This window comes from Trachypithecus francoisi, unplaced genomic scaffold (genome assembly GCF_009764315.1).
Source record: "Trachypithecus francoisi isolate TF-2019V2 unplaced genomic scaffold, Tfra_2.0 Contig01474, whole genome shotgun sequence".
Taxonomy (NCBI): Eukaryota; Metazoa; Chordata; class Mammalia; order Primates; family Cercopithecidae; genus Trachypithecus; species Trachypithecus francoisi.
The window spans coordinates 21,263,600-21,287,288 of NW_022681435.1; the positions used below are offsets into that span (position 1 = coordinate 21,263,600).

Consider the following 23,689-nt stretch of genomic DNA (forward strand, 5'->3'; position numbering starts at 1 on the left):
AGCAATTCTTATTTAAGATCACACTGGGCCAAATGTGGTAACGGTAAATGTATTTGAACTATAATGCTACAATTAGCCCATTAGTTTTTTAGTCTAAATAACACAGTCAGCTGCTATATATTGTGGAGGTGAGGTATGTTGCATGTTCATATCATAACAGAAATTTTAAAACTGCAGCAACACGGGACCAGTCACTGTGTCCTGTTTCCTGTAGACGAAGCAGTGAGCAGAGCCAGGCTGCCCAGCCCGCCTCTGAGAGTATCAGCATGGCCAGGCATCAGCGTTCTACCAGTAGGAGGGAGCTTAGAGACGTCGAACCAGTGGATTTAATCCACATCCTCAGAGGCCTAGACTTTCTGAGAAAGATGAACAGGAAACCAAGTTGCTGTGTGTCCCTTCACTCATTGTAGTCAACACTGCTTCACTTTTGCTGCCTTACATTGTGAAGTTCTTGGGGAAATTTTTAATAGTTCTGATGCTGAAAAATTAAAATCCACTCATAAGCCAGCAGTTAGAAAGTGGAGCCAGTACCCAGCCGAATCGTGGCCACCCGAACCAGGGGACCTGCCCCCGTGGAGCCAGGCCCATCCGAATGAGCAGCATCCTCCTGTACTTACTCCCTGGAGCGGCTGTGCAGAGAATCTGTGAGAGTCAGTCCCCTCCCTTCTTTGGCTTTTTGTTTTCATAGAGTTGAAGACAAGAAAAAAAAAAAAAAAAAGCCTTGCCTCACTCCCTCCTTGCATGTGTTCTGTGTAGATTCAAACCCAAAAGTCTCTTGTCAGGATTTGGCATTTGCCTCCCGAATGTCCCTTGACCTCTGTCCTTCCATATATACTAGTCGAGTTTAAGTCAAATAAATTATGTTTATGGTAGTTTCTCTGTAGGTTAAAAAGTATCCAAAGAAAAAGGGAAGGAAACCTTCTTTATCAAGAGGGCTATATCCAAAATCTAAGCTAATTTTGATTTATCTATTAGAATATTTGAGATTCTGATTTGTTTATATAAATTTTAAAAATTGGACAACAAAGCCAAATATTGAATAATACAAGCATGTTTTAAGAAAGAACCAAGCCCAGTGTTAGAGGAATCGGTTTTTTGCTTGTATGATGTATTGGGAAACGGATTATGTGTGGTTGCTCTGTGGGGGTTTAATGACTAGCAGGACGATGTCAAAAATTGGAACAAAAAAAGCAAGTAGCATTGTTCTAGCCAGTAGGAGTTACTAGTAAAAGGAAGGCATAGAAAACAGAAGGTACTCATAACACTAAAAAAAGCAGGCACGGCCCTTCCTCCACGACTGCCCTATGAGTGAGCGAGTTACAGCAGCACCCGGAGCCGGGGACCCTCTGCCTTCTGCGGCCTCACTTTGAAGGTGACTCTCCTGCCAGCACCCTGGCCCAGCATACTGCAGTCATGCGGCAGCTTTTTAAAGCAGGTTCTGTAATAGAGGCTTTTGCAAGAGGATTTTTTTTCCCCTTCACTTTCTGTATGCAGTTTACCTACTGTACTTTCTGGAATTTCTAATAAGACTTTCAGATATTTTAGTAATACTTTTAAAAGCATGGCTCCTACTAATAGACACCGTGGCACTCTGTAAATTAAGTAAGACAATAACTGTTAGATCACCAGGATGATGCAAACGCACAAGCACAGTAATCAAATGGACATATATAAAAGCTGAGATGTATAGTGTCACTCTCTCTGCTTTGCCCTTTGGCAATTCTGCTTTGAGTTTCTTTCAGCCAGCAAATGAGGAATTAATTCGGTACTGTCATTCTGATTGTCTGGCTGCTGCAGAAGAGAGTGGAGTATCTTTGTTGAGAAAAATACCTGATGACGTTTAGTAGTGAGTAGAGGCGAAGGTAAACATATGAATGTCCGTATTTCTGTGTACATCATGCCAAGTTTCACATGAGTTTTTTTTCTTCGTTATAGTCATGAAGCCACTAATCAGACAGCCTTATATTGGTTGTTATATAGAATATGGCACGTGTTAGTATTCACAAGTCACTAACCACGTGCTCAAGAGGAAAATGGCCAGAATCATAGACTTAGATCCTAATGGAACTGAGGCTGACAGCTGTCAGCAGCGTCAGGCCTGCGCCTCCTCTCCCAGTGACCTGTACAGACACCGCCCTTTTTGCTCTCCATAGTATTCTGATTTCGCTGATTAATTTTGTGGTCTTTCTGGAATTATGTGTCAAAGGCCTGATTTCTGTCTACATGGTATTTCTTTTTGTCATTTGCCATGGTCGATCCCTCTCTTCTTTCTTCCCTTCTGTGACTCAGGTCTTGACTTTTCAGCCTTTTTGACTGGCTCTGACCTTTCTTTGCCAGTATCCCCTGGAGCTCCTTTCCTCAGGGTGGTTCTCAGCCTCCCACGCAGTACACAGGTGACTTCAACCCTCAGCTGTTGGGGACCACTCCCTGTGTTCTCATCCTAGCCAGAAGTCTGTTTCCAACCCAGCCTAGCCTTCCCAGGCCTGAAGCGTGTTGCCAGTAATGACTGACAGGACTCTAACTCTCAGCTCGATACGAAAGTGAGAGATGCTTTCATGAGCCAATGATTGGAATCCTGACACTTTCTGTCTTTAAAAAAATCAACTAGATTATTTTCATCAACTTTATAATTATGTTTAAAATGTTTGTTTTGTTTTAGAATGACAGGATGTGAAGGCCTGCTGTTTGCAAACATGTATTTACAAATAACATATTTTGCTTGTGAACAGTTATGATTCCTAAAAACTGAAAAAATTAATTAAATTGGAGGGTTGGAAGGGCAGAAGGGTTGAGCAGGCAATGTTCAGGCTGTAGGGCCACCAAGCCAGAGTCACCTAGCGTGAGGCTCCCTGGCTGGCAGGAATGGGCCTGGTGGGGACCCTTTTGTGGAGTCACCCTTGGCCAGCCTGGATGCAGTGGGGGCAGTGCTGCCAGCCATGCTCCTTGACAGGAAACCTGAGTGGTGAGTGCTCACGGCAACCTCGCTGTCTTTCCAAATAACACTCTGGCCAGTAGTATTTTTTTTTTTTTGGGGGTTGGGGGGTGGGGGAGTTGTTCATCACGATCTCACTGTCAGCTGGCGTGATACATAATTGCACACAGAACTAGGCAGATTCAAACATCCGGTAATTGCCCAGAAAGTTCATGTTGTTTGCATTTGAAGGAACTGAGCATCAGGTAGTGTGCTGGGTGGCTGAGAGCCGAGGCCAGAGCCCGGCATCGTGGAGCTCAGATGGATCACTTGGCGTCCGACAGCGCAGCCTCCTGCTCTGACAGGGCTTCACTAACTAGCCTGGGATCATGCTTACTTGTCCGGTTCCTGAAGACACGTGGGTCCCCGGCACTGTCTGCTCTGATAGGGCCACCCGTATTCAGCAGAACTTCTGCTCCCTGCTTTGGGAGTTCTAGAATCATTATCTAAATACTAACAAGAACACTGGAGCCCTTGATTTGAGTCCTCTTTGCAGCATCTCCAAAAAGTGGTCATTCCGGTTTTTTTTTTTACTAGGAGCCTCAATGCTAAGGCATCGTGTTTCAATTTCTGAATCAGTGTGATGAAGGCAAAGTTTTCTTCCTGTAACTTCCCTCTGCTGTTCCCCATTTTGCCCTCTAGAGCCATGCCGAATGAACCTGTTCTCTTTCTGCATGATAGTCCTTTAAGTATTTGTAAATTGAAGCCATTCTTTATGTATTTTAAGTCCCCAATTATTTTTGTTTCTCTTCTCTATATTCATGGCTGTTTGTCAATGTTTCTCTTAAAACATGGAGCTCAAGCTTAAACACGACACCCTAAGTATGGTCTGACCAGCTCATCATCATGTTATTCCCGTTCTTCGCCTGAACTCTGTACTTGTATTGATGTAGCCGCGTCAGTGTATTGATCCTACCAGTGGCTAGAACTTGGAAGTCATTTTCTATCATACTTTGGGCAATTTTTTACTACTGATTGCAGGACTTTACATTTATTTGCATTAAATTTAATTTTGTTGTATGTATAATGTGCTTCAAATATTTCAGTCATACAAGATTATTTTGTGTATTCATAGATATTAGTTACATTATATACCAATTTCAGGTGATATGAACTGAATTATAATGCATTAAACTTAAAATAATACTAATTATTATTACCATATAATATATTACTGTTAATATATTGAGCCCTTCCTATGTGTCAGGCACAATGCTAAGTATTATACATAGGCTGTCTCATTTACTTTTTAAGAAAATAAGTATTATGTTACGTATTTTATTGATTAAGAAAACAAGATTTAATAAATTTAAGTAACTGTAGAATTACGTAGAAATTACGTAGAATTATGAAAAGTCTAAAATTTTATCCAGCTTGCAAATGAGCTATTCTGCCACAGTTTGTGGGTACTAGCAGAAGACACGAGATTCCAGGGTCAGAGATAAAGGACTTTATTAATCACAGCAACAGTTATAGCTAAAGGGTCAGCATCTGACCCAGTTTCCCAAGTCCCAGCTCCCGCAGGCTGACACGAAGAGGCTGGTGACATCCGTACACACAGTGGGTTGTAGTACAGACAATGAACACTGAATTCAGGGAGCCCAGATCTTTTATTACGAGCAGTAAACTTGCCTGTTCTCTGCCTAAGAGGAGTACTTACTTTTTTTTGAGACAGAGTCTTGCTCTGTCGCCCAGACTGGAGTGCAGTGGCACAATCTCGGCTCACTGCAAGCTCCGCCTCCCAGGTTCACGCCATTCTCCTGCCTCAGCCTCCCGAGGAGCTGGGACTACAGGCGCCCACCACCACACCTGGCCAATTTTTTGTATTTTAGTAGAGACGGGGTTACGCTGTGTTAGTCAGGGTGGTCTCGATCTCCTGACCTCGTGATCCGCCTGCCTCGGCCTCCCAAAGTGCTGGGATTACAGGCGTGAGCCACTGCGCCCGGCTGAGGAATACTTATTTTTATTATAATGGACAATGAATCTTTTTGCCCTTTGCTCTGCAAGAAGACACCCTCTTTCTCTTCCAAGGCTATTTTCTCTAGAAACATCCATGAAAAGATAATCTACTGTAAAGGTAGTCGGTACCTCAGCTCACAAAAAGCACCAAAACACAGAGCTCTATGGAGATTTCTCTTTCTATAGTAACTTCCAGGTGTAGTGAGGAATCAAACCCAAGCATGCTGACACCAGAGCTCATGCTCTTTCTCTTACCTGGAAGATGTTTTAAAGATTAGTCCATCCTTCCTCTTTAGGTTTGTCTTCTTTTTAAAGCAATACTTATTAAGGCCTATTATATGCCAAGCACTGAAGATGCCATGGCAAATAATAGAGCCCTGCACTCAAGGAGCTCTCAGTGTAGCGGGAAAGACAAGCACATGTATGGATAATTAAGATTCGTTGTGATAGGCTGGAATTATGTACAACAGGCTGTATGGGTGTCTACCTAATGTCTCTAAAACCTAACGTAACTTTCAAATTAAATAAATGTACAATTAAGACACATGTAAGTATCCAGTTGCTTATGGACCCATGTTAATGCTGTCACGTAGGACCTAGGTTTTTCTGTTAGGTTTACCCAGAAACTCTAATAGATGATAAATGTGACAAACAACAAAAGCACCTGAGTGCATTCTTCCTGTGCTCACTTATGGAACCTAAAAATTCTACTAGTAGTCATGCGACTGATTTTCACAGTGGGTATTTATTCTTCTAATTATGGTACTAAGTAAAATAGATCATTGCCTTTCTCTCCCATTGGCTGACTCCCTCTAAGATCTCAGGACTGTCAGCAGTGCGATTTCATTTCCCATCACAGTCACTCTTAATGAAGTAGAGTAATAGCATCAGAACCACATGAGTAGTGACAGAAACATCCTCAGGGTTCTAGGGAAGAGAGAATTGATATGGAATGGAATCTCTGAACCTTGGAGGTTTTAACACCGTTTCAGTCCTTAGATGTCCTACCCTTTAAAAACTTTAACAGCTCTTAAAGAATTAACAAGTGTTGCTCAAACATTGTGTGTCGGGACTTATTCCAGCCATGCTGCTGTTAGTCTGGGGGCTGGTCATCAGGTAAGGAGTTACGTGAGACATGTCTGAGGGGCCTTTCTCCAGGGAACTCCCTAAAAAGCACAGACCACCACATGTCATCAGGCACTCTCATAAGTGAAGGCCAGGTTCATTGGACACACAGCCAGCTAGCTGCCCACTTGACATAGTCCTGAACATCGTGTAGGAAGGCAGAGACTCTGCCTACTTACCTCATGTCTCTACTCCATCCAGTATGCCATAGATTCACGCTCAGGAGAGGCTCTGGGGAAGACCCTTGGATAAGGAATGTGATGAGAATGGAAATGGAAGGCTACCCTTGTCGAACACCGCTAGCTGCGCTTGTGTACGTGTGTATGTCCACGAAGGCGTGTGCTCGGGTGTGCTTAATTGTATGTATGCACTTGTATGTGTATATTTAAAGAAAACAGGGAGATGTTACATTTGATTAAGCATATAAAGTGTTTAAATTTTAGAAAACAGTATTAATAATCAGCCTATTAGGCCCCGTCTTATAATTACGTTACCGACGCTGTTACCTGCCACAGGAGTCGCACACTTGTCCTAGATTGGCCTTGCCCCTTCAGAATATCAAGGTGAGCCATTTGTTGATCCACAGAAGAAGAAAAAAAAAAGAGAAGAATGAGACAGAATGCCACTGCTCTCCCTCCATGAAGGAGCTCAGGGGCCTGCCTTCTGGTCTTCCCATGTCTCTTGAAGATCCTCCACCAGGACCAGGCCTGTAGCTTTATTTTTGGGACTGAGAAGTTCCGGCAGAAGAAGTGGCCCTTAGACCTTCCACCCGAAAGCATTCCCAGCCCTGCCTTTCTAACCCTCGTTGAAGATTATGTCAAGTGGACAACTCATTGTGTGCCAAGTGGACCCGGGCATCAGCTGCCTGATTGATAGAGCTCGTTTTTTGGGTGCCTGAGTTTGGATTACACATGGTGAATTCAGTTTTCCACTTGTTCATGTCACCATTCCCACACAAAGTGCCTTCTGGGGGTGCCTGTGGGGCACCCCGTACACAGCTTTGCTACTGCTTTCCTGCACGTGCACCTGGGTGGAAGGACGCACGTGCGTGGATGTGACTCCTGATCAGCGTTCAGATCCCTACCGCGTGCTCGTTGCTATGTGTGCCTGCCAGCCAACTCCTTTCAAGCAGGCTTTTAGTGAAAAGGCAAAATAGTGCCACCTGTTTCACAAAATCTTTAACTTCCCTAATAAACTACTGATAATTTTTTTTAAAGATAGTTTTCCTGTTTGCGCCGTCTTGGAACACAGTGGAATCATGTGGTCCTGTAAGTGGCCCCAGCTCCATGACACATTATTACCTCATTGAACTTACTACCCTATTTCAAAAATCTACTGTGGAAATTTTCTGGAGGACTTCAATGTGCCGTGCATAGCTGCTGAGACATAATGGCGCACTGTTCCCTCTAGACACAGCGAGGCCTTAGTGCCAGCCGCACCCGGGTCCTGTGTCTCCTCATCCTGTGCATTTCAGATGTGCACACTGCACCAGGTGGACAGGACCCCAACAGGCCTGGGGTCAATATTCATTTGAATTGCGCTTTTAAAAAGGATCTCCCTCTGAACTTCCCTTGCTTCTCAGAAAAGCCAGGTCAGGTGTGTGGAGGGAAACCACGGATACTGTCTCACCAGGCTGCCTGGCTGTGGGTTCCACCGGCTGCGACTTCACTGAGGATTTCCATTTGAAAGTTAGTTTCTATTCATTCTGCTCATTGCAGAGTCAGGGTTCATGCCTCATAGTTTGTCTTTTGTTAGATTTTTGTTAAGGTTTATTATCCCAGGGGTATGTTATTCTGTAGGACCCAAGCCACAGATATTCTTCAGCTTTCAATAGGAATTTAACTTAGATATTTAGGAAATAAATAAATAAAACTAAAATAAAGATTTTAGTTTCTACTGGTTAGGAAGAAAATGCGTTACCATGTTCTACCTTGACAATGTCAGCGTCCAGTCCAACCCCTCGGCCCTGCCGTGTGTAGAAAAGGCTGAGGCTGGGTATGGCCTGGCACAGAGGCTCTCCCAGGTCCATCCAGGTAGATCCAAGGAAGGACTGAGGGCCATCGTCCCCTCACCTTCATGGCCCTGTGTCCTCCCCTTGGCTTGCTCTGCGGTGACAGCTCCTGAGGCTCTGCTTCCCCCACACCTGACAGCCTTGCAGCCAGTGGTGGCCTCTGCACCCTTTCTCCCGCTTTCATTTCCTGGACTCAGGGATTTCTGCCTGTTTGGATCTCCTGCCTGAAAGAGCCCGTGCCTTCCCAAATTGCTATCCACAGGGTGCTGGGGGTCCCCTGGCACGCACCAGCTCTGTTGGAAAGAGCAGCCCTGTGCCCAGAACATATGATTCATTTTAAGGCATAAAGAAGAAATCCGCATTGTTTCAAGTGTACACAAGCAGCTGCTGTCGTTTGGCTATGAGCAGATGTTAGACCTCCGAAAGCTTTGCTGATCATTAAAATACTAACTGTTAGTGTTTTACCCCAGCCGTAGGTTCTGTTAACTGTAAATTTGATTTTAATGGTGCCTCTGTGCGGTTACTGAGAAGCGGTTTGCTTTCTACCTTCATACAAAAGTGTCTACAATGAAGACAAATGTCTGTTTCCTCTCATTTCCTTGGGAACAATATGAAGATACTATAATATAAAGGAAATAGAAACATGACTACAAAAGTGAATGTGAATTTTTTTTACAGGGTTTTTCCAGAAAACCAAAAAGGAAACAAGTTTAATCTGCCTTGTTAGCCTTTTCAAGTCAGCCTTGTTAGAGACCTGCCCTCCAGCAGGATTGGTTGGTCTTATTTGCATAATTTTACCTTTTAAGGTATGTATAATGTATACAACTTTTGAAAAATAGGCCTTGTCTCCTGATGCTGTTTATCTGCTTTGGGAGTTCATAGACTGTCAGAGGACATTTAGGGAAAGGTGCTTGGGATTCCTGATTTTCTGATTCCATAAGAATGCCTGTTCCAGTTTGTTAGGTCTTTAAGTCAAACAGAGGCAGCCTTACAGTAAGCAGGGGCTGCTATTTGTCTGGTAGAGTTCGAAGGTCTTCTGGAAGCCTCACTCCTGAGGGACTGACATTCCACAGCCCTTTTCCAAGCCTGGGTTCCACCCCCATGCAAAGCCTGAAGGGCACTATTACATGTTCTCAGCCGTTGTCCCTCATGCTCACACGCATGTCGGGGCACAGGAGCAGAAGGCTTGCACTGGAAGGAGAGGCAAGGGTGCCTCCAAGAGGGACACCCCCCTTCCCGTGGGCCAGGGCTCTGACCTCAGCACCCGGAAATGTGTGCAGAGTGAGAGACGTACCCTATGTTGATACCTGTAAGGGTTCCCCTCCACCACTTCTCCCCTTGCTTTGTTCCAAATAGGACTGAAGACTTTTGAGCACTTTCTGCTGGCACATCAACTGGCAGTTCTTAAGAAGTACTGTTCATGGGTAAATGACTAGATCAGAGCCCTTCCCAGCCTGATTTTAAAGTGCCATCTCGGCCGGGCGCGGTGGCTCAAGCCTGTAATCCCAGCACTTTGGGAGGCCGAGACGGGCGGATCATGAGGTCAGGAGATCGAGACCATCCTGGCTAACACGGTGAAACCCCGTCTCTACTAAAAAAAAACTACAAAAAAACTAGCCGGGCGAGGTGGCGGCGCCTGTAGTCCCAGCTACCCGGGAGGCTGAGGCAGGAGAATGGCGTGAACCTGGGAGGCGGAGCGTGCAGTGAGCTGAGATCCGGCCACAGCAGTCCAGCCTGGGTGACAGAGCGAGACTCCGTCTCAAAAAAAATAAATAAATAAAGTGCCATCTCATCACCCTCCATGAAACTCGATGACACTGTTTCTGTCACCTGAGTTCAATTTCCAGAGGGACATGGTTGTGCGTCGCGATCTCTCGGTGCAGCTCACAGGCCTCTGCACAGCAGAGAAACAGTTAACCGCTGCCCTTCCTCTCCACCCCACAAAGCCTGTCAAGATAACCTTAAAGCATGCATTCTTATCTTACTGAGTGAGATTTGTGTGCATCACTTCCATTACTGTTAGATCTTCATGCATGAAAATGATAATATATACCTAAGGGTCTGATATAATACAACATTTCTTAGGGTTTGTGACTTTAAAGGTAAAATATTGTCTTTTGTTCTTTGTCACTCTTCAGTGGCCATGGAAATATCTAGGCCCATGGAGACTATTCTTGGTAAAGTTAGAAACCTGCATGATTATGTATTTCCAACTCAAGATAAAATTTTGTCTTCATTTTTTGTGAATATCTAGAATTCTTTTCAGGGGTTTTATATGATTATCTTCAGTTGCTGCCAGTGTTAAGTGTTGCACCCATGGCAATTAAGAAAAAGGGACTAAAACTTTTGGTACTTAAATTTCTGCCCTGGTTTATTGTAAATATTCCTTCACTAAAAATTGCATGGTGCATCCAGAGAAATTGTGTATTTGAATTTATGTGAAAGAGTTTTCCAGAAATGGTGTGAACCTCAGTTAATTTTTACAGAAAAGCAATTTCCCCATCTCTTCTTATAAAACAGCGGCCTTCATGAAATGCAAGGCATGACAAAGACTTTACTGTCCTTCTTCAACATATTTGTATATGTTCACATGTGGTATACAGCAGATAGTTACCAAAACTCCTTTCAGTTATTACGCTGTGATATGTTTAACTCATCCTTAGGCCAGCTCCTGTCAGCTGACCAAAACTAATCTGCTCTGAGATAAATCTCACTAGTTTAGCTACCATGTTTCACATGCATGTCAGAGGCTAAAAATAATTCTTAATCTTGTATTTCAAGTAACCTATTTGTTTCTATTTTGTGTGTCAATTTTAGTAACACTGACCAGAATGTGTTTCTAACCATTGAAAATAATGGGAGATATGAGGTACTGACCGACCTGTGTTCTTAAAAAATTTTTTAAAAAAAAGGAGAAATTGCCATTTGGTTGCTGGAATATAAAACTAAGAGCTTACTCTGTCCCATGCTATACCAGATTCATACTCTTTCTTTGATCCTAGCCAAGTCCCTAAACCACTTGATTGGAGTTTTCCCTTCAGGAACTTGAGGAAGTTCACATTGTTTAGTGCAAGAAGTAGCTCAAAGGCAGGGAGTCCCCCGTACCATGTACCAGTGTTAACATGGAAAGCATCACTTCTTCAAACCCAGAGTCCAGTGGGGGCTCTGTACCAGGACGTCCTGCATAATGCCAGGGAATTATTATTGTCGATAAGATGAATAAATTATGGAGCAATTATTGATACCAGTTTGACTGGCTAAACTATTGGTGACTGCTATTGTAAGAATAATGTATTCCCTGCTTTGAAATTTCTAAAAGGTTATATTTCATTGAATTTTAATTTGTCATTTTTCCTGCTTTCACTTGGGAAACTTATAAGCTTTTGTGACATTAAAATATGGCTCTAATTTATTAGCATAATCTGTTAATATTGTTTCATTTTAATAGACATTAAGTATGATTTCTTAACATTCTTGTTAAAATTACATCTTAAAATTGAAGCCAAGAAAAATTATATGTGGCTTAAGAATTGCAGTGTCCTGTGTGTCCCAAATTTTTATGAGAAAAGTATTATTTGTTTAATCGCTTCGTATTCAAGGTGCTCTCATTATGACAGTGAACCAAGCCAGCGTTCTCAAGCTTACTGGGCCTACCAAACTAGAAAATCTAAAGTGCATCCAGTGTCTGAGATGTAACCTAGCAGTGTATCAACATTTAGTACCGTTTCCAGAGAAGCTTAGAAATTTAAAATAAATGCTGACTTGTAGCAACAAAGTGGTTTACATAGGATATTAGCACAGGCTTTTGTAGGTATTAGGCGTTTCACCCCACGACATGTCTTTTAATAATGCCATCTTTATCTGCTACGTGATGCATGAAATCTACTTTCGGTTTTAGAACTGCTAACAACCTTTGACCCCTTTAGTGGAGACACAATGTGACCTTTCTATTGTCATCAGCTTTCATTCTCCTGAAAATTCTATGAATTTTTATTACAAGTTTTTTTTAAACCAAGCTGAGGCTTCCACAAATTACTTGCCACAGATGAGATGAAGTTGTTGAAGTGGTGTTAGATAAGTTTTACAGCCAGCAAGTGTGCGGCCGAGGAGCCCAAGCCTGTGTCCTACAATGTCATACACCAGTAACTGCTGAGCCTACTATTGGATAAATACATCATTTTATGGAACATTGATTGTTCTATAAACCCAATGGAGTATTATGCTCTATGATCAAACCATTTAGATTGTGTGTAGAGCACAGAAAATGCCATATTCAGGATGGTACTAAAAGTGCCATTTGTGTATTTTATGGATGTCATTACAGGGGAAACTTCTCTCTGTAGGCCCTGTTTACTGCAAAATTTTTTAGTCTGTAATGACATTTTTCATTCACAACGTATGCCTTCAAGAGAGGGGGCCCTGGTTTTATATTTTCCATTCGGGTTTACTGCACAAATTCTGTACATTTTAATTAAATGTAAGCTTAACAAAAGCGTAAGGTATTTATTCTGTGGAAAAAGTGATGACAGTAAGGAAGGAGCAGCACACACAGAGGAAGGAGTCAGGTACGCAGCCCCGTGCTCCTTCCCGGAAGCACACCAGCCAGCAGAACAGAGCCTTCAGCACCGTTTTGGGGAGCGGAGTCTGTGCGGCTTCACCCCTCCACCCCCGCGTAATGGAGCTTGTGTTTTTCCACACTGGAGATGTTGGCTTCGAGCATGCAGGAGCTGCAGCTTCATAACGGCAACCCAGAGCAGCGAGCCGAACTCAAAATCCTCTCCCCAAAAGCAAATCCTCAGACACCCCAGTAACTACCTTTTTATTCCATCCAAGCTGTGAACTTTCAATGCATTCGGCTCTGAGAAGGGAGTAAAATGTCTTTGTGCTTGCAAAAGCAAACGGGCAGAAAGTGAGGACTTTGTAGACGGGCGCGAGGCTGCATTTTAATGTCACTTGTGCCTTCTACGCAAAGCTGCTTATCGCCCTATTGGAAACAGACCCAAAAAAGAATGATTTTAGGCACACTGTTTGGTTAGCTGCTGTTACTGTACTGAAATCTGACACTGTCTTTTTTAAAGGTACCATAATACAAATACTACATGGAACATCCATGCCCCATTAGGGCTTTGTGCGATTTTTGGAGACATAACAGTGACTAAGCAGTGAAGGTTAGTGAAGGTTGCTAAGCAGTACTAAGCAACCTGTACCACGTATCTGTTTTCCAAACACCGTATCCATTTGGCCATTTGCATTTGGTGAGCTTTACGGTTCATATTTACCAGAAAGAGCTCAAAAATGGAGGTTGATGTGCCCAGTAAATTCCTGGTCATAGCCCAGTTGGAGTTGAAAGTTACAGAAGAGACTCACATTAGTTTAAATGACACTTGAACTTCTACATAGCTCAACATTAATTCATTATGGTTGAAATGGAAGAATCTTCAGTGGGTGAATCTTTTTCAATCTGATTGAGGCTGTTACATTTTATAGGTGCTATTTTTCAAAGCAGTACTGACAGCACTCGAAGTTATTAAATTGCTGAATCAAAAGATGGACCCGCGCTCGCATTTATGAACTGTGATGGACTCGCTGGGCCTGTGCGTGCGCGGAGGTGAGGACGCTGACGGTGCTAGGCTTCGTCACACCCCACGCTGACAGCAGTGTTTACCCATTTAGTTTACATTAATGGTCTGGAAGTGGCTTAACCCACCTCTGGATTCAAATACATTCAGTAAGTAGTTCAGAATAGCATAATTATCAGTGCTGCAAGGGATTCAAAGGATAATTCTACACCCAAGAGATTTCCTGTCCAGTTACAGAGTAAAGAACAGAATTGCTCGGACTCGAGCGTGCACCGTTTCTTTCTGAGACTACCGAGGAAGAGGATGTTTGTTCTTCCTTTCCCAGCTACAGTAGTTCCTCCTGTCTTTTAATGTACAGGCAGTATGTCCTCGTCCGTAATTAAAATGAGTGCGGGAGGGAATGGCCGGAAGCTGCCTTCGCCTTCTTTGTTTTTGTGTCCTTATTTCCCTTGTTTTCAAATTCTGAATTAGACGAAAAATGACATTAAAATTAGAGAATGAACAGAAACAAATCAAGGCTGACATGTGAAGATGGCACTGGGTAGGAAAGTAGGGGGTGGGGAGAAATTGCAAGCATACCAGAGAAAGAATTTGGCAAGTACAGGAGGCAAAGATCTAGAGGTCCTAGCAGATGGCAGACCGACTGGGGACCAGCCACACATGCCCAGCTTATGCTCAGGCGGAAAGGGAGCGCGAATGCAGGAGCTGTGGGCGCCACCCTCTTGAGGCTTCTGACCTCTCTGAGGAGAGACTAGAGGAGGATCGAAGTTTACAAGACAACCGTGAGACAGGCAGCGATTCAACCCCTGCCCCGGGAGCTGCACGCCCACCCGCATCTCAGCTTAGCTTTTAAACCCTGATCTTCCCTAGGGCAAGGCATCAGGCGGGGATGGGTGCGGGTTCTTTCTGCAAAGTGGGAGGAGGGGGAAAGGCAGGTAGTCAGGAGCTCTGTCCCCAGGCACGTGCCCAAGCAGACCCTTTCCAAGGCTCTGCAGTGGCTCCCACAAAACTTACCACACGTGACCTTTGGAAAGTCTCCAGGCATTCACACAGCATGAGTACCACGGGTTGAATACCTGTAACTGCCACCACCAAGCCTCAGGAAGAGGAAGTCGTGTTCTGGAAGTACCTGCTACCTGAAGCACACGGAGGGGCCAGCCAGCAGCCCCATTTAGTGCTACCCAGTTGTTCTCTGTCCTTGGTTGGGGGTAACCATGAGAAAACAGGATGCACTATAATTAGGGAATTTGTTCAGCTAGACTCATGAACATTTTGGCCCCTCTTCGGGAAGGGTGAGTTGACCTTGAAGACGCAGTGCTTTCCTCTGCCTGGTGCATGAGGGCGAGGCCAGGCCTGGCTCACCCCTGCGGCTCACTAGCTTGACTGCACCTGCTCATGCTAGGGTTCCATGGGTGCAGAGCGAGTACACAGGAGTATCTCCTGGTAGGGGAGCTAGTCCTGGCTGGCCCTGCAGCTCTTTTCTTGACCTAAAATTTCATACCCTTTCTAAGATTCACACTTTACAGAGTTGCCTGAGAAAGAAGATATATTAATTAGTACTTAACAGTTAATTAATACTTACAAATCCAGGACCGTGTTCCTCCAGCCTGAGTGAGAGCTGGAGCATGTCCTGTTGGTAAACGTGATTTAACGGTTTCTGCTGAGCCTGCCTGAGACGCACCCACTGGAGGACAGGCCCTGTCTGGGGTCTGTGCTCAGAATGAACTCGGTGTTGAAAGAAACGCTTTCTTACAGAACACCACCAACACGATAAGCAAAGTGGTTGACTCTTTTTAAGAGATCCTGGCGATAAATAATCTCTAACAATTCTTAATCCTTTCTTCCCTTTTGTTAAGGTTAAAAGATGCCGTTAAGAAACTGACCCCCTCAAGGAGAATAAAGCAGAATATCTCAAATGTGTGGTTGCTGTTGAAATATGGAAATGTTCGCTGTGGGCCACCTGTCGATCATTCTCTTATTGAGGAGGGATGGAGTCGGTTAGAAACCAGTGGAAAATTGGGATTTAAAGAAGAAAGCAGGAAGTCTGTTTTAAGAGCCCATTTCTTTTATGTGAAATAAAGTTTACCATTTCCAGCCCTGTTTTATCCAGCAAGGCAGGGAGCGGCAGGCATTGCCCTGAGTCGCCAGTTGAGGAAGATGTGATGTGCGCCTGGCCGTGTGCCCTCGTGCAGCGCCTCCCGTCCCCACCGTCCTTTTACCATGCCCGAGTTTTCCTTGTACAGTGCAGATGGCAGCCGAAGCCCCTGGCCCGAGAGCTCTGAGATGGGCTCAGCGCTCCTGCAGCAGCCCAGGCCTTTCAGAATCCTGCTGCCCACCTGAGCCCTGTGCCCTGCCCGCCTGCCGTGGGTATCCCGTTGACAAAGGGCAGACGGTGAAGGGCACAAGATGGCCCTAGACCAGGGGATGTGCCCAGCTCCAGCTCTCCCCTCCTCACTCTCGTCCCTGCTCGGTCCCTCTTTTCTCTCCTGGTCTCCCCTTATTGCCTCTGCCTGGGCACCAAGGGGCTTATGGTATCTTCTACACACAGTGTTTTCACTAAGGCATTTGGGGCTGGTGCTTCAGATCAAAATTTCTTACCCTCCGTTACAGTGCTGTAGTTTTCCTGCTAAAAACATTCAGCACGCTGCTCCTCTCTGCAGCCCGTAGCCCAGGTACCTTAGCGCAGGGTGGAGGAAGCTTTGGGCAACCTGCTCTGAGATGAGCAACCTATTCTCCTGACAGCCCGAGCCTTCCACTGCCCCGAGGCCTTGAAGCACCGTGGGGACCCACGGCCTTCCTGCCTCTGCCTGGGCCTCGCTGCTTCTGTCTGGGACTTCTCCTCCCAGCCTGCAGGAGATGGCTTGAATCTTGTCCCGAAGACAGGGCTACAATGTTGTTTCTTTTTTCCATCTTTCCCTGAATATTCTTTCCTGAATGTATGGCTTCTTTGTCTCTGTGCAGTACTTGTCACCTTACATTGTATCCAAGACATTCGGCAAACACATCTTTGTTGATTACTTGTTCCATCCCAGGCACTGTCCGGAAGATGGACAGAGAGGAGAAAGGCCGAGTCTGGCCCCTCGAAGCCCACCACCTAGTTCTGCAGTATAGACTCCCCTCTCAGCCCCTGAGTGGCCAGAACCCCGTGTCTGCGGGTGCCCATTACCCTGCAGAGCGCCCTGCATGCTGCCAGGACACGGCGACTCACATGACCGCGCAGGCCGCCTGCCTGGGTTGAGCGCCTGAAACGTTGATGTTCAATAAATATTTATTGCATTAAACTTTTACAGCTGTGTTTATTGATGACATTTTTAAAAATTTAATATGCGAGGCTTTCATTCTTTTTGCTGAATAAACAAATATACCATATATAATATTTGGTCATTAAAAAAATATTTTCCTTTGGGTTAGGAGATACTGCTGCTGGCTGTTTGCTGAACTTAGCACCCGTGACCGAATGCATTGTTACAAGAGAAATGATGGTGGTAGGGGGAGCTATCCAGCCTCCTTCCCTGGGCACTGGAGAGGCACTCACCCCTGCAAAGAGTTGTATTGGGCAGCTCACCCTGGGGAGGTGCACTCCCAGCATTAACTGTGTGTGCCCTTGAGCCTAGAGCCTGCCTGCAGGTGCCCGTGGAGGCCTCTGGCCCTGCTGAAGCTTGCACTGTAGAGAGCTCTTCAGAGTTTGGAATAGGGGGTCATGGTGTGTCTGCTGAGAGCTTAGCGCTTCTACAGAAGAAGGGTCTTACTTGTGCGCCTACGAGTCCTTTCTCCAGGCTCTAACTGGTCCCTGTCTCCCTTAGGCATTGTTTCCAAGTCCTACGAGTGCCGTCTGAAGGGACAAGGAGCCACCTTTGTGGAGACAGACAGCCCGTTCACCGCGGCAGCCCTGGCAGAAGAGCCCCTTGTCAAGGAGAAACCCCTCAGAAGCAGCAGGAGGCCGGCGCCGCCCCCCGAGCAGGTGCAGCAGGTCATCATCTTCCAGGGCTACGACGGGGAGTTTGCCCTGGACCCCTCTGTGGAGGAGACGGCCGCCGCCACGCTGCAGACGCTGGCCATGGCGGGCCAGGTGGCCCGGGTGGTACACATCACAGAGGATGGCCAGGTCATCGCCACGAGTCAGAGCGGGGCACACGTAGGCAGCGTGGTGCCCGGGCCCATCCTTCCCGAGCAGCTGGCTGATGGAGCCACCCAGGTGGTCGTCGTGGGAGGCTCCATGGAAGGCCACGGCATGGATGAGTCCCTCAGTCCAGGTGGCACTGTGATACAACAGGTGACCAAGCAAGAGATTTTAAACCTCTCAGAGGCTGGAGTCGCTCCCCCCGAGGCATCCTCAGCCCTGGATGCGTTGCTCTGTGCGGTCACTGAATTAGGGGAGGTGGAGGGCAGGGCTGGACCCGAGGAGCAAGGCAGGCCTGGCCCCAAAGACGTGCTGATCCAGCTGCCCGGCCAGGAGGTCTCCCATGTGGCTGCCGACCCTGAGACCCCCGAGATCCAGATGTTCCCACAGGCCCAGGAGAGCCCGGCTGCCGTGGAGGTGCTCACCCAGGTGGTGCATCCCTCAGCAGCCATGGCCTCTCAGGAGCGGGCACAGGTGGCCTTCAAGAAGATGGTCCAGGGCGTCCTCCAGTTTGCTGTGTGTGACACGACCGCGGCCGGCCAGTTGGTCAAGGACGGTGTCACCCAGGTGGTGGTGAGCGAGGAGGGTGCCGTCCACATGGTGGCTGGGGAGGGTGCCCAGATCATCATGCAGGAGGCACAGGGCGAGCACATGGATCTGGTGGAGTCCGACGGGGAGATCTCGCAGATCATCGTGACGGAGGAGCTGGTCCAGGCCATGGTGCAGGAGTCCAGTGGCGGCTTCTCCGAGGGTGCCACACACTACATCGTGACAGAGCTGCCCCCAGGGGTGCAGGAGGAGCCGGGTCTGTACTCCCACACCGTGCTGGAGACTGCAGACTCGCAGGAACTCCTGCAGGCCGGGGCCACGCTGGGCACGGAGGCCGGGGCCCCAAGCAGGGCAGAGCAGCTGGCCAGCGTGGTCATCTACACCCAGGAGGGCTCCCCGGCCGCAGCAGCAATTCAGAGCCAAAGAGAAAGCAGCGAACTCCAGGAAGCGTGAGACGCGCAGCACCTTTACTCAGCACAGGGCAGGTTGAGCAGGTCCAGCTTCGGTGGGGGGCTGTGTTCCCTGAGCTTCATCTGAAACCTTCAAAACCGTGAGGACGAGGCTCCCATGAGCCCTGAGCGTGCACTTCCAGCGAGAGTCACACCGGCCACTAGCCAGGCGGCCACAGAGGGTACCGTGGGCGGGGCCTCGGGGAGCAGGTGCATGGGAGGGCCGGGCGCAGGCCGCACAGGGAGCTCTGGTCCACTGGGGCCCTTCAGTCAGTGGCCTCCCCCTTTGTCCTGGCCATTGTGCTGAAGAGAAGCCAAGTGTTGTCCGTGGGTTTTTCTCTCACAGGTGTTTTCCGTTTCAGTTATCATGGAGGTCATGGCCGTGGGGAAAGTGGTGAAGATCCCCCTCGTGGCTTGGGGTGCGCCTGCTCGTGCAGTCAGCATGTAGCTGCCTTTACATTTCATTCTCTACTGGGCTAAAAATTGCAGCTACAAGTGTTACCGTCTCGAAGCAGTCTACCATCATTTTTTTTTTTTTTTTAATTTTAGAATAACAGTGTCCCCAGACCAAAGGAAGCCTGCTAGCTCATTTCATGTATAAATTTCCCATCTTCACACAGTTTAGGTGTACTCGTTGCTCTGGTCACATTCTGCATAAAAGAAATCCTCTTAAGCCTATGGTTAAGAAAAGCCTTGAAGTTTATATTCAGTTAAAATATATGTTGGTGAAGATAGCCAGTGCTTCTAATTTTGACTTAGTTTCATACAATAAAGCCTTTATGTGAAATACGCACTCTGGAAGATATTGTTCGTATCAATATTTTGCTTTTTATAACAAGGGTTTGTTCATATTGATATCATTTTTGCAGGATTTCTTCGTGATTTCTGTCCATTTGAAAATGCTGACATTAAACGTTAACACATGGAGACTGTGCCCTGTGGCCCTGCGGTGGCCGCCAGCATGGTCTGTGTTTCCTTGTGGATTCACTGCAACTGTCGGATGCGAGTTTCTGTCGCAATCATTTGTTTCCTGATACAATTGCTCTTACTGTTTTCCAAAACTGTAAAATAATCTCCTCCCTCAAATGCAAAGGTTGTTTTTGTTCTGTTTCTGTTTTCTTTGAAATAAAATTATAGCATTAAAAGATCATTATGGCATGTTATTTTCAGCAGCCAGTAGTGGGCAGCTGTGGCAACTGAGGGGCACCCCGGCGCTCGTGGCTGCTGGCTTCTCCCTCCTTCGTGGCCTCCAGACGCCGTGGAGCGCTGCCGTGCATCCCCTGCAGCCCGATACTGTTTCTCAGCGTCTGGCAAATGGCCCAGATGCATTCTGGTGACAATAACATATTCTATCATGGATAGCATCTAGAAATTGAGAAGAGCAGACATGAGAGGAAAGGAGAATGGTACCTTTTTTGTTTAAATACGAGCGCCGTTTCAAATCTTTTCCTGAGAGAGCATGGAGACCAGCTCACGCTTTGGCCAGTTCAGAAGTGGAACCGGCCTCTTCCTAGCACCCTTCTCACTGCTGAGCTCTGTCCACTCTAGGGCCACCTCCCTTTAGACAGCCACCCCTCCAAAAAAATGAGAACTGAAGGTAAAATTTCAAGGCTGACACTGAGATCCATAATTAGCTGAGTATGACTTCCTCATGTTTCTTAACAATGGCAGGGCTATTCAGGGCTTCTTAAACACTGTCTTCAGCAAACAGTGACAGGATCAAGGTGACCTTTACAAAGTGATGGCCCTCGCCAGGCTTCTCATACATGTTAAAAAAAAAAAAAAAAAAAAAGTGGGGGGGGATGTTTTTCAGTGGAAATATTTCTTGATCACTCCTCCCGTTAGCGGTAGCACACGGTCCTCGGCTCGGATGCTAATTCCTAACCGTGCGTAGTCCTGTATGGCTAACCTTTCTGCTGCAGTCCAGGGTGTTGACACTGACATGCTGCAGTTTACCGTTGGTGATTTATTTAGGATAAATATGTCTCAGGTGGCATTTAATCCTTCATAAAACCAGTGTAGCCTGCAGTGTCAAACCAGCAATCACATTGTATGCACAATGAAAAGAGCAGGCCTTTGCATAAAAAAAAATTGTACAGAAGGTGTTTCTAGGCTCAGAAGGATTGCGGAGGCTTCACTAAGCCATTGTATCCTGTAATTACCCATAGAGCTAGGTTAATGTTACCTCTCTTTTCTCTCTCATTACACAACTATTGGAATGTAAGGGGGTTTAAGAAGCACATACACAAATGTGTGCCTCAGAATAATGAGGCATAGCAGGTTTTGTGAGCAAGGGACATTCATTGTGGCGTGGATTGTCTATAAAAAAGACAAGAAGCTTGTAACTTTCCTTGTGATTTTTGCCAGAGTATATGACAGAACTTTAAAGTTTCTTTAAAAAAAAAAAAAAGGCAAATGAAATATTTACTTGGAGACTAATCCAGAAAGGCCACTTTGGTATTAAGCTGCAGCCAATTAAACGACGGAGCCTCAAGGACGTCTGGCATGCAAGGAAGACCAGACCGCCCAAGGCAGCAGATGGAAATGGTTCATACCTCAGCTTCCATGGCGGAAGTCGAGCAGTGCTCTCTGTATATGCTGGAGAGTAACAACGCAAGAGAGCAGTTTCCATACAAAGGAAGTTGTAGCCACGTGAGGTCACATTCATGAAATAGGCTCAAACATGCATCATTCTGGGATGCCCCAGGCCTACCAAGCAGTTGACGTGGAAGGAGCAGGGGAAGATGCTCTCCTAAAATATGTCCCATGCACCGCGGAATAAGCAGGCAAGCTCGCATCACCTGATATGGAGATCCTTTTCGCTACATGGTTTGCTTTGAAGAACCAGGTGAATGTGCCCAGGTTCTGTCAGTGCAGCACTGGAAGCTCCGCTGCCATTTACAAGGTTCTGTTGGCAGCGCTGGAAGCCCCACTGCCATTTACAAGGTTCTGTCAGGGCGGTGCTGGAAGCCCCACTGCCATTTACAAGGTTCTGTCAGGGTGGTGCTGGAAGCCCCACTGCCATTTACAAGGTTCTGTCAGGGCGGTGCTGGAAGCCCCACTGCCATTTATAAGCTCTGTTCAGAAATGGGACCCTGGAGTATCGCAGAAAAACCAGAGCTGGACAGTAGTTGGAAGGGTAAAACCCAGATTTTATTCAGGAAAATGGCAGGGGGGAAAAGACCTGGACACAGAACTGGGCTCGGTTCTGAATACAGTAGCAAGCGAAGGTTTACAGCCAAGAAGTGGGAGCAGGCACTGATGGATGGAAGATGACTAAAAGGTCGCAAGGGGGAAGGGGATTCTGCCCAAACCCACAGGACTGGATTCTTGCTGAAGCCAGGCCAGGGCCATCAGATTCCACCTGAGGTGGAGGGGGCGTGATAGGCTGAGGAACCTGGTTTAGATCTCAAGGGTGAGCAGACATGGAGGGTTAAGGTTAGGGTTCTCGCCAGGATTTCTGGCTGAACCGATTTGGCAGGGTTCTTGCTGAAACTAGATTTTACAAGGAAGTGCACAGATGGGAAAGTTCAGTCAACCAAAGCTCATCAGAAGTCCTAGGAGTTGGATGGGGAGGAATCCTGGTCATCTCTACCCAAGTCCCGGTCGTCTCTACCCGATCCCCTCGTGGGGCACAGGGAGGCCTCCACAGGGCCAGGCAGCCCCCGCCCACCTCCGTTCTAAGAAGCAAGGGGCTGCTCCCCACGTGGCATTTGTGTCTCCGTCCTACCAAACTTCTTTTTCCTGAACAAAAGATGAAATGATGGCATAAGGAAAGCATCCATGAACCAGCTTGGATTTCTAACCCAGAGCTGGTTCTAGTAAGAGATTTAGGGAACAAGAAAGGTCATTCATTTAGCACACTAAAAAAGCTGTAAGTTTTCACTTCTTTTACTGTTTAATATTAGCCCATAATTTAAGAGAGCACACAGCTCACTTAAGCAACCTCCTCCTGTTCCATCTTGTTGAAGAATACAATTCGTTTTCTACTCCTCTAGGGTGATATCATTTTACATGAAGAAAAAAGTTCTCTCGGATGGCAGTTATACGTTTCGGAAGCACCTTCTAATCAGGAATGGGTGATTCATTATTAGCTTCAGCAGGCGATCCATCTGACATGTAAGGGGAAAAAATTAGCAGCTGTCACGGCATGATGAGTTAATTTCCTGATGGGCCTGACACCGAAAAGCCATTTGGAGACATGGCGAAGGCTGACAAGAAAACCTGGCGCTGCTTTATAATTGGAGATAAAGAAAGGGCAGAGAAACAGGCCGCGGAGGGCCCCCAGGTCTGCAGGCTGGGGTGCGTCTGTGAGCTCTGCGTGGTCGTGGCCGTGGCCTGAGGCCGTGGCCCTGGCTGGCTGTGTCCAGGTCCAGGGTGGTCGCTGCTGCTCCCTCTGGGATGGGAGTGGCCCGGGGCCTGGCATTCTCCCTGAGAGGCAGAGCGTGCCTGCTGGCCTCCTTTCCATGGTCACCTTGGCGATTTTCATGACTGGAACTCAGGATTCCCATAGTGGGATGATTTTTCATCACCACGAGAAAGCAACTCATGAAATAAATACCGTGGAAACCCAGGCGGGTGGGAGGGGTGGGCCTGGGGCAGCAGGCGAGATTCAGTCTGGCTTCCGTTGCCCCCCGCCTTCAGCTGCACCTCCACAGGGCATCCTTGGCAAACCCAACAAGATGAAGAAAAACACTTTGTAAGAAATATCCTGAAGATGGAAATGAGAGATCAGCATTATGAAGCCAGCTTTGAAATACCAGGCTGGACATGCTGGTCTTCACTGGATGAAGGAGGTATCTGCTGAAGGTTTAGCATGCGGGCCTCTAGAATCCGGGCCCCGCGTCTGGACCCTGAAACCCTCTGGTGAGAAAACAAAGGGACCCAGCCCATTACAGGCCAGGACACGTGGATGACTCTTGGCTT

At 46.7% G+C, this 23,689-nt stretch overlaps 1 protein-coding gene across 2 annotated transcripts in view; it reads left to right on the forward strand.

Annotated features, from left to right (window-relative positions):
- Positions 1-23,450, forward strand: part of ZNF407 (zinc finger protein 407) — a 467,858-nt gene extending 444,408 nt beyond the window's left edge. For both annotated transcript variants that reach the window (XM_033175949.1, XM_033175957.1), the window contains one exon: positions 17,449-23,450. In XM_033175949.1, coding sequence (XP_033031840.1) covers positions 17,449-18,767 — 1,319 coding nt within the window. In that variant the 3' untranslated portion in view covers positions 18,768-23,450. The remainder of the gene's footprint in view (positions 1-17,448) is intronic.
- The last annotated feature ends 239 nt before the right edge of the window (positions 23,451-23,689 follow it).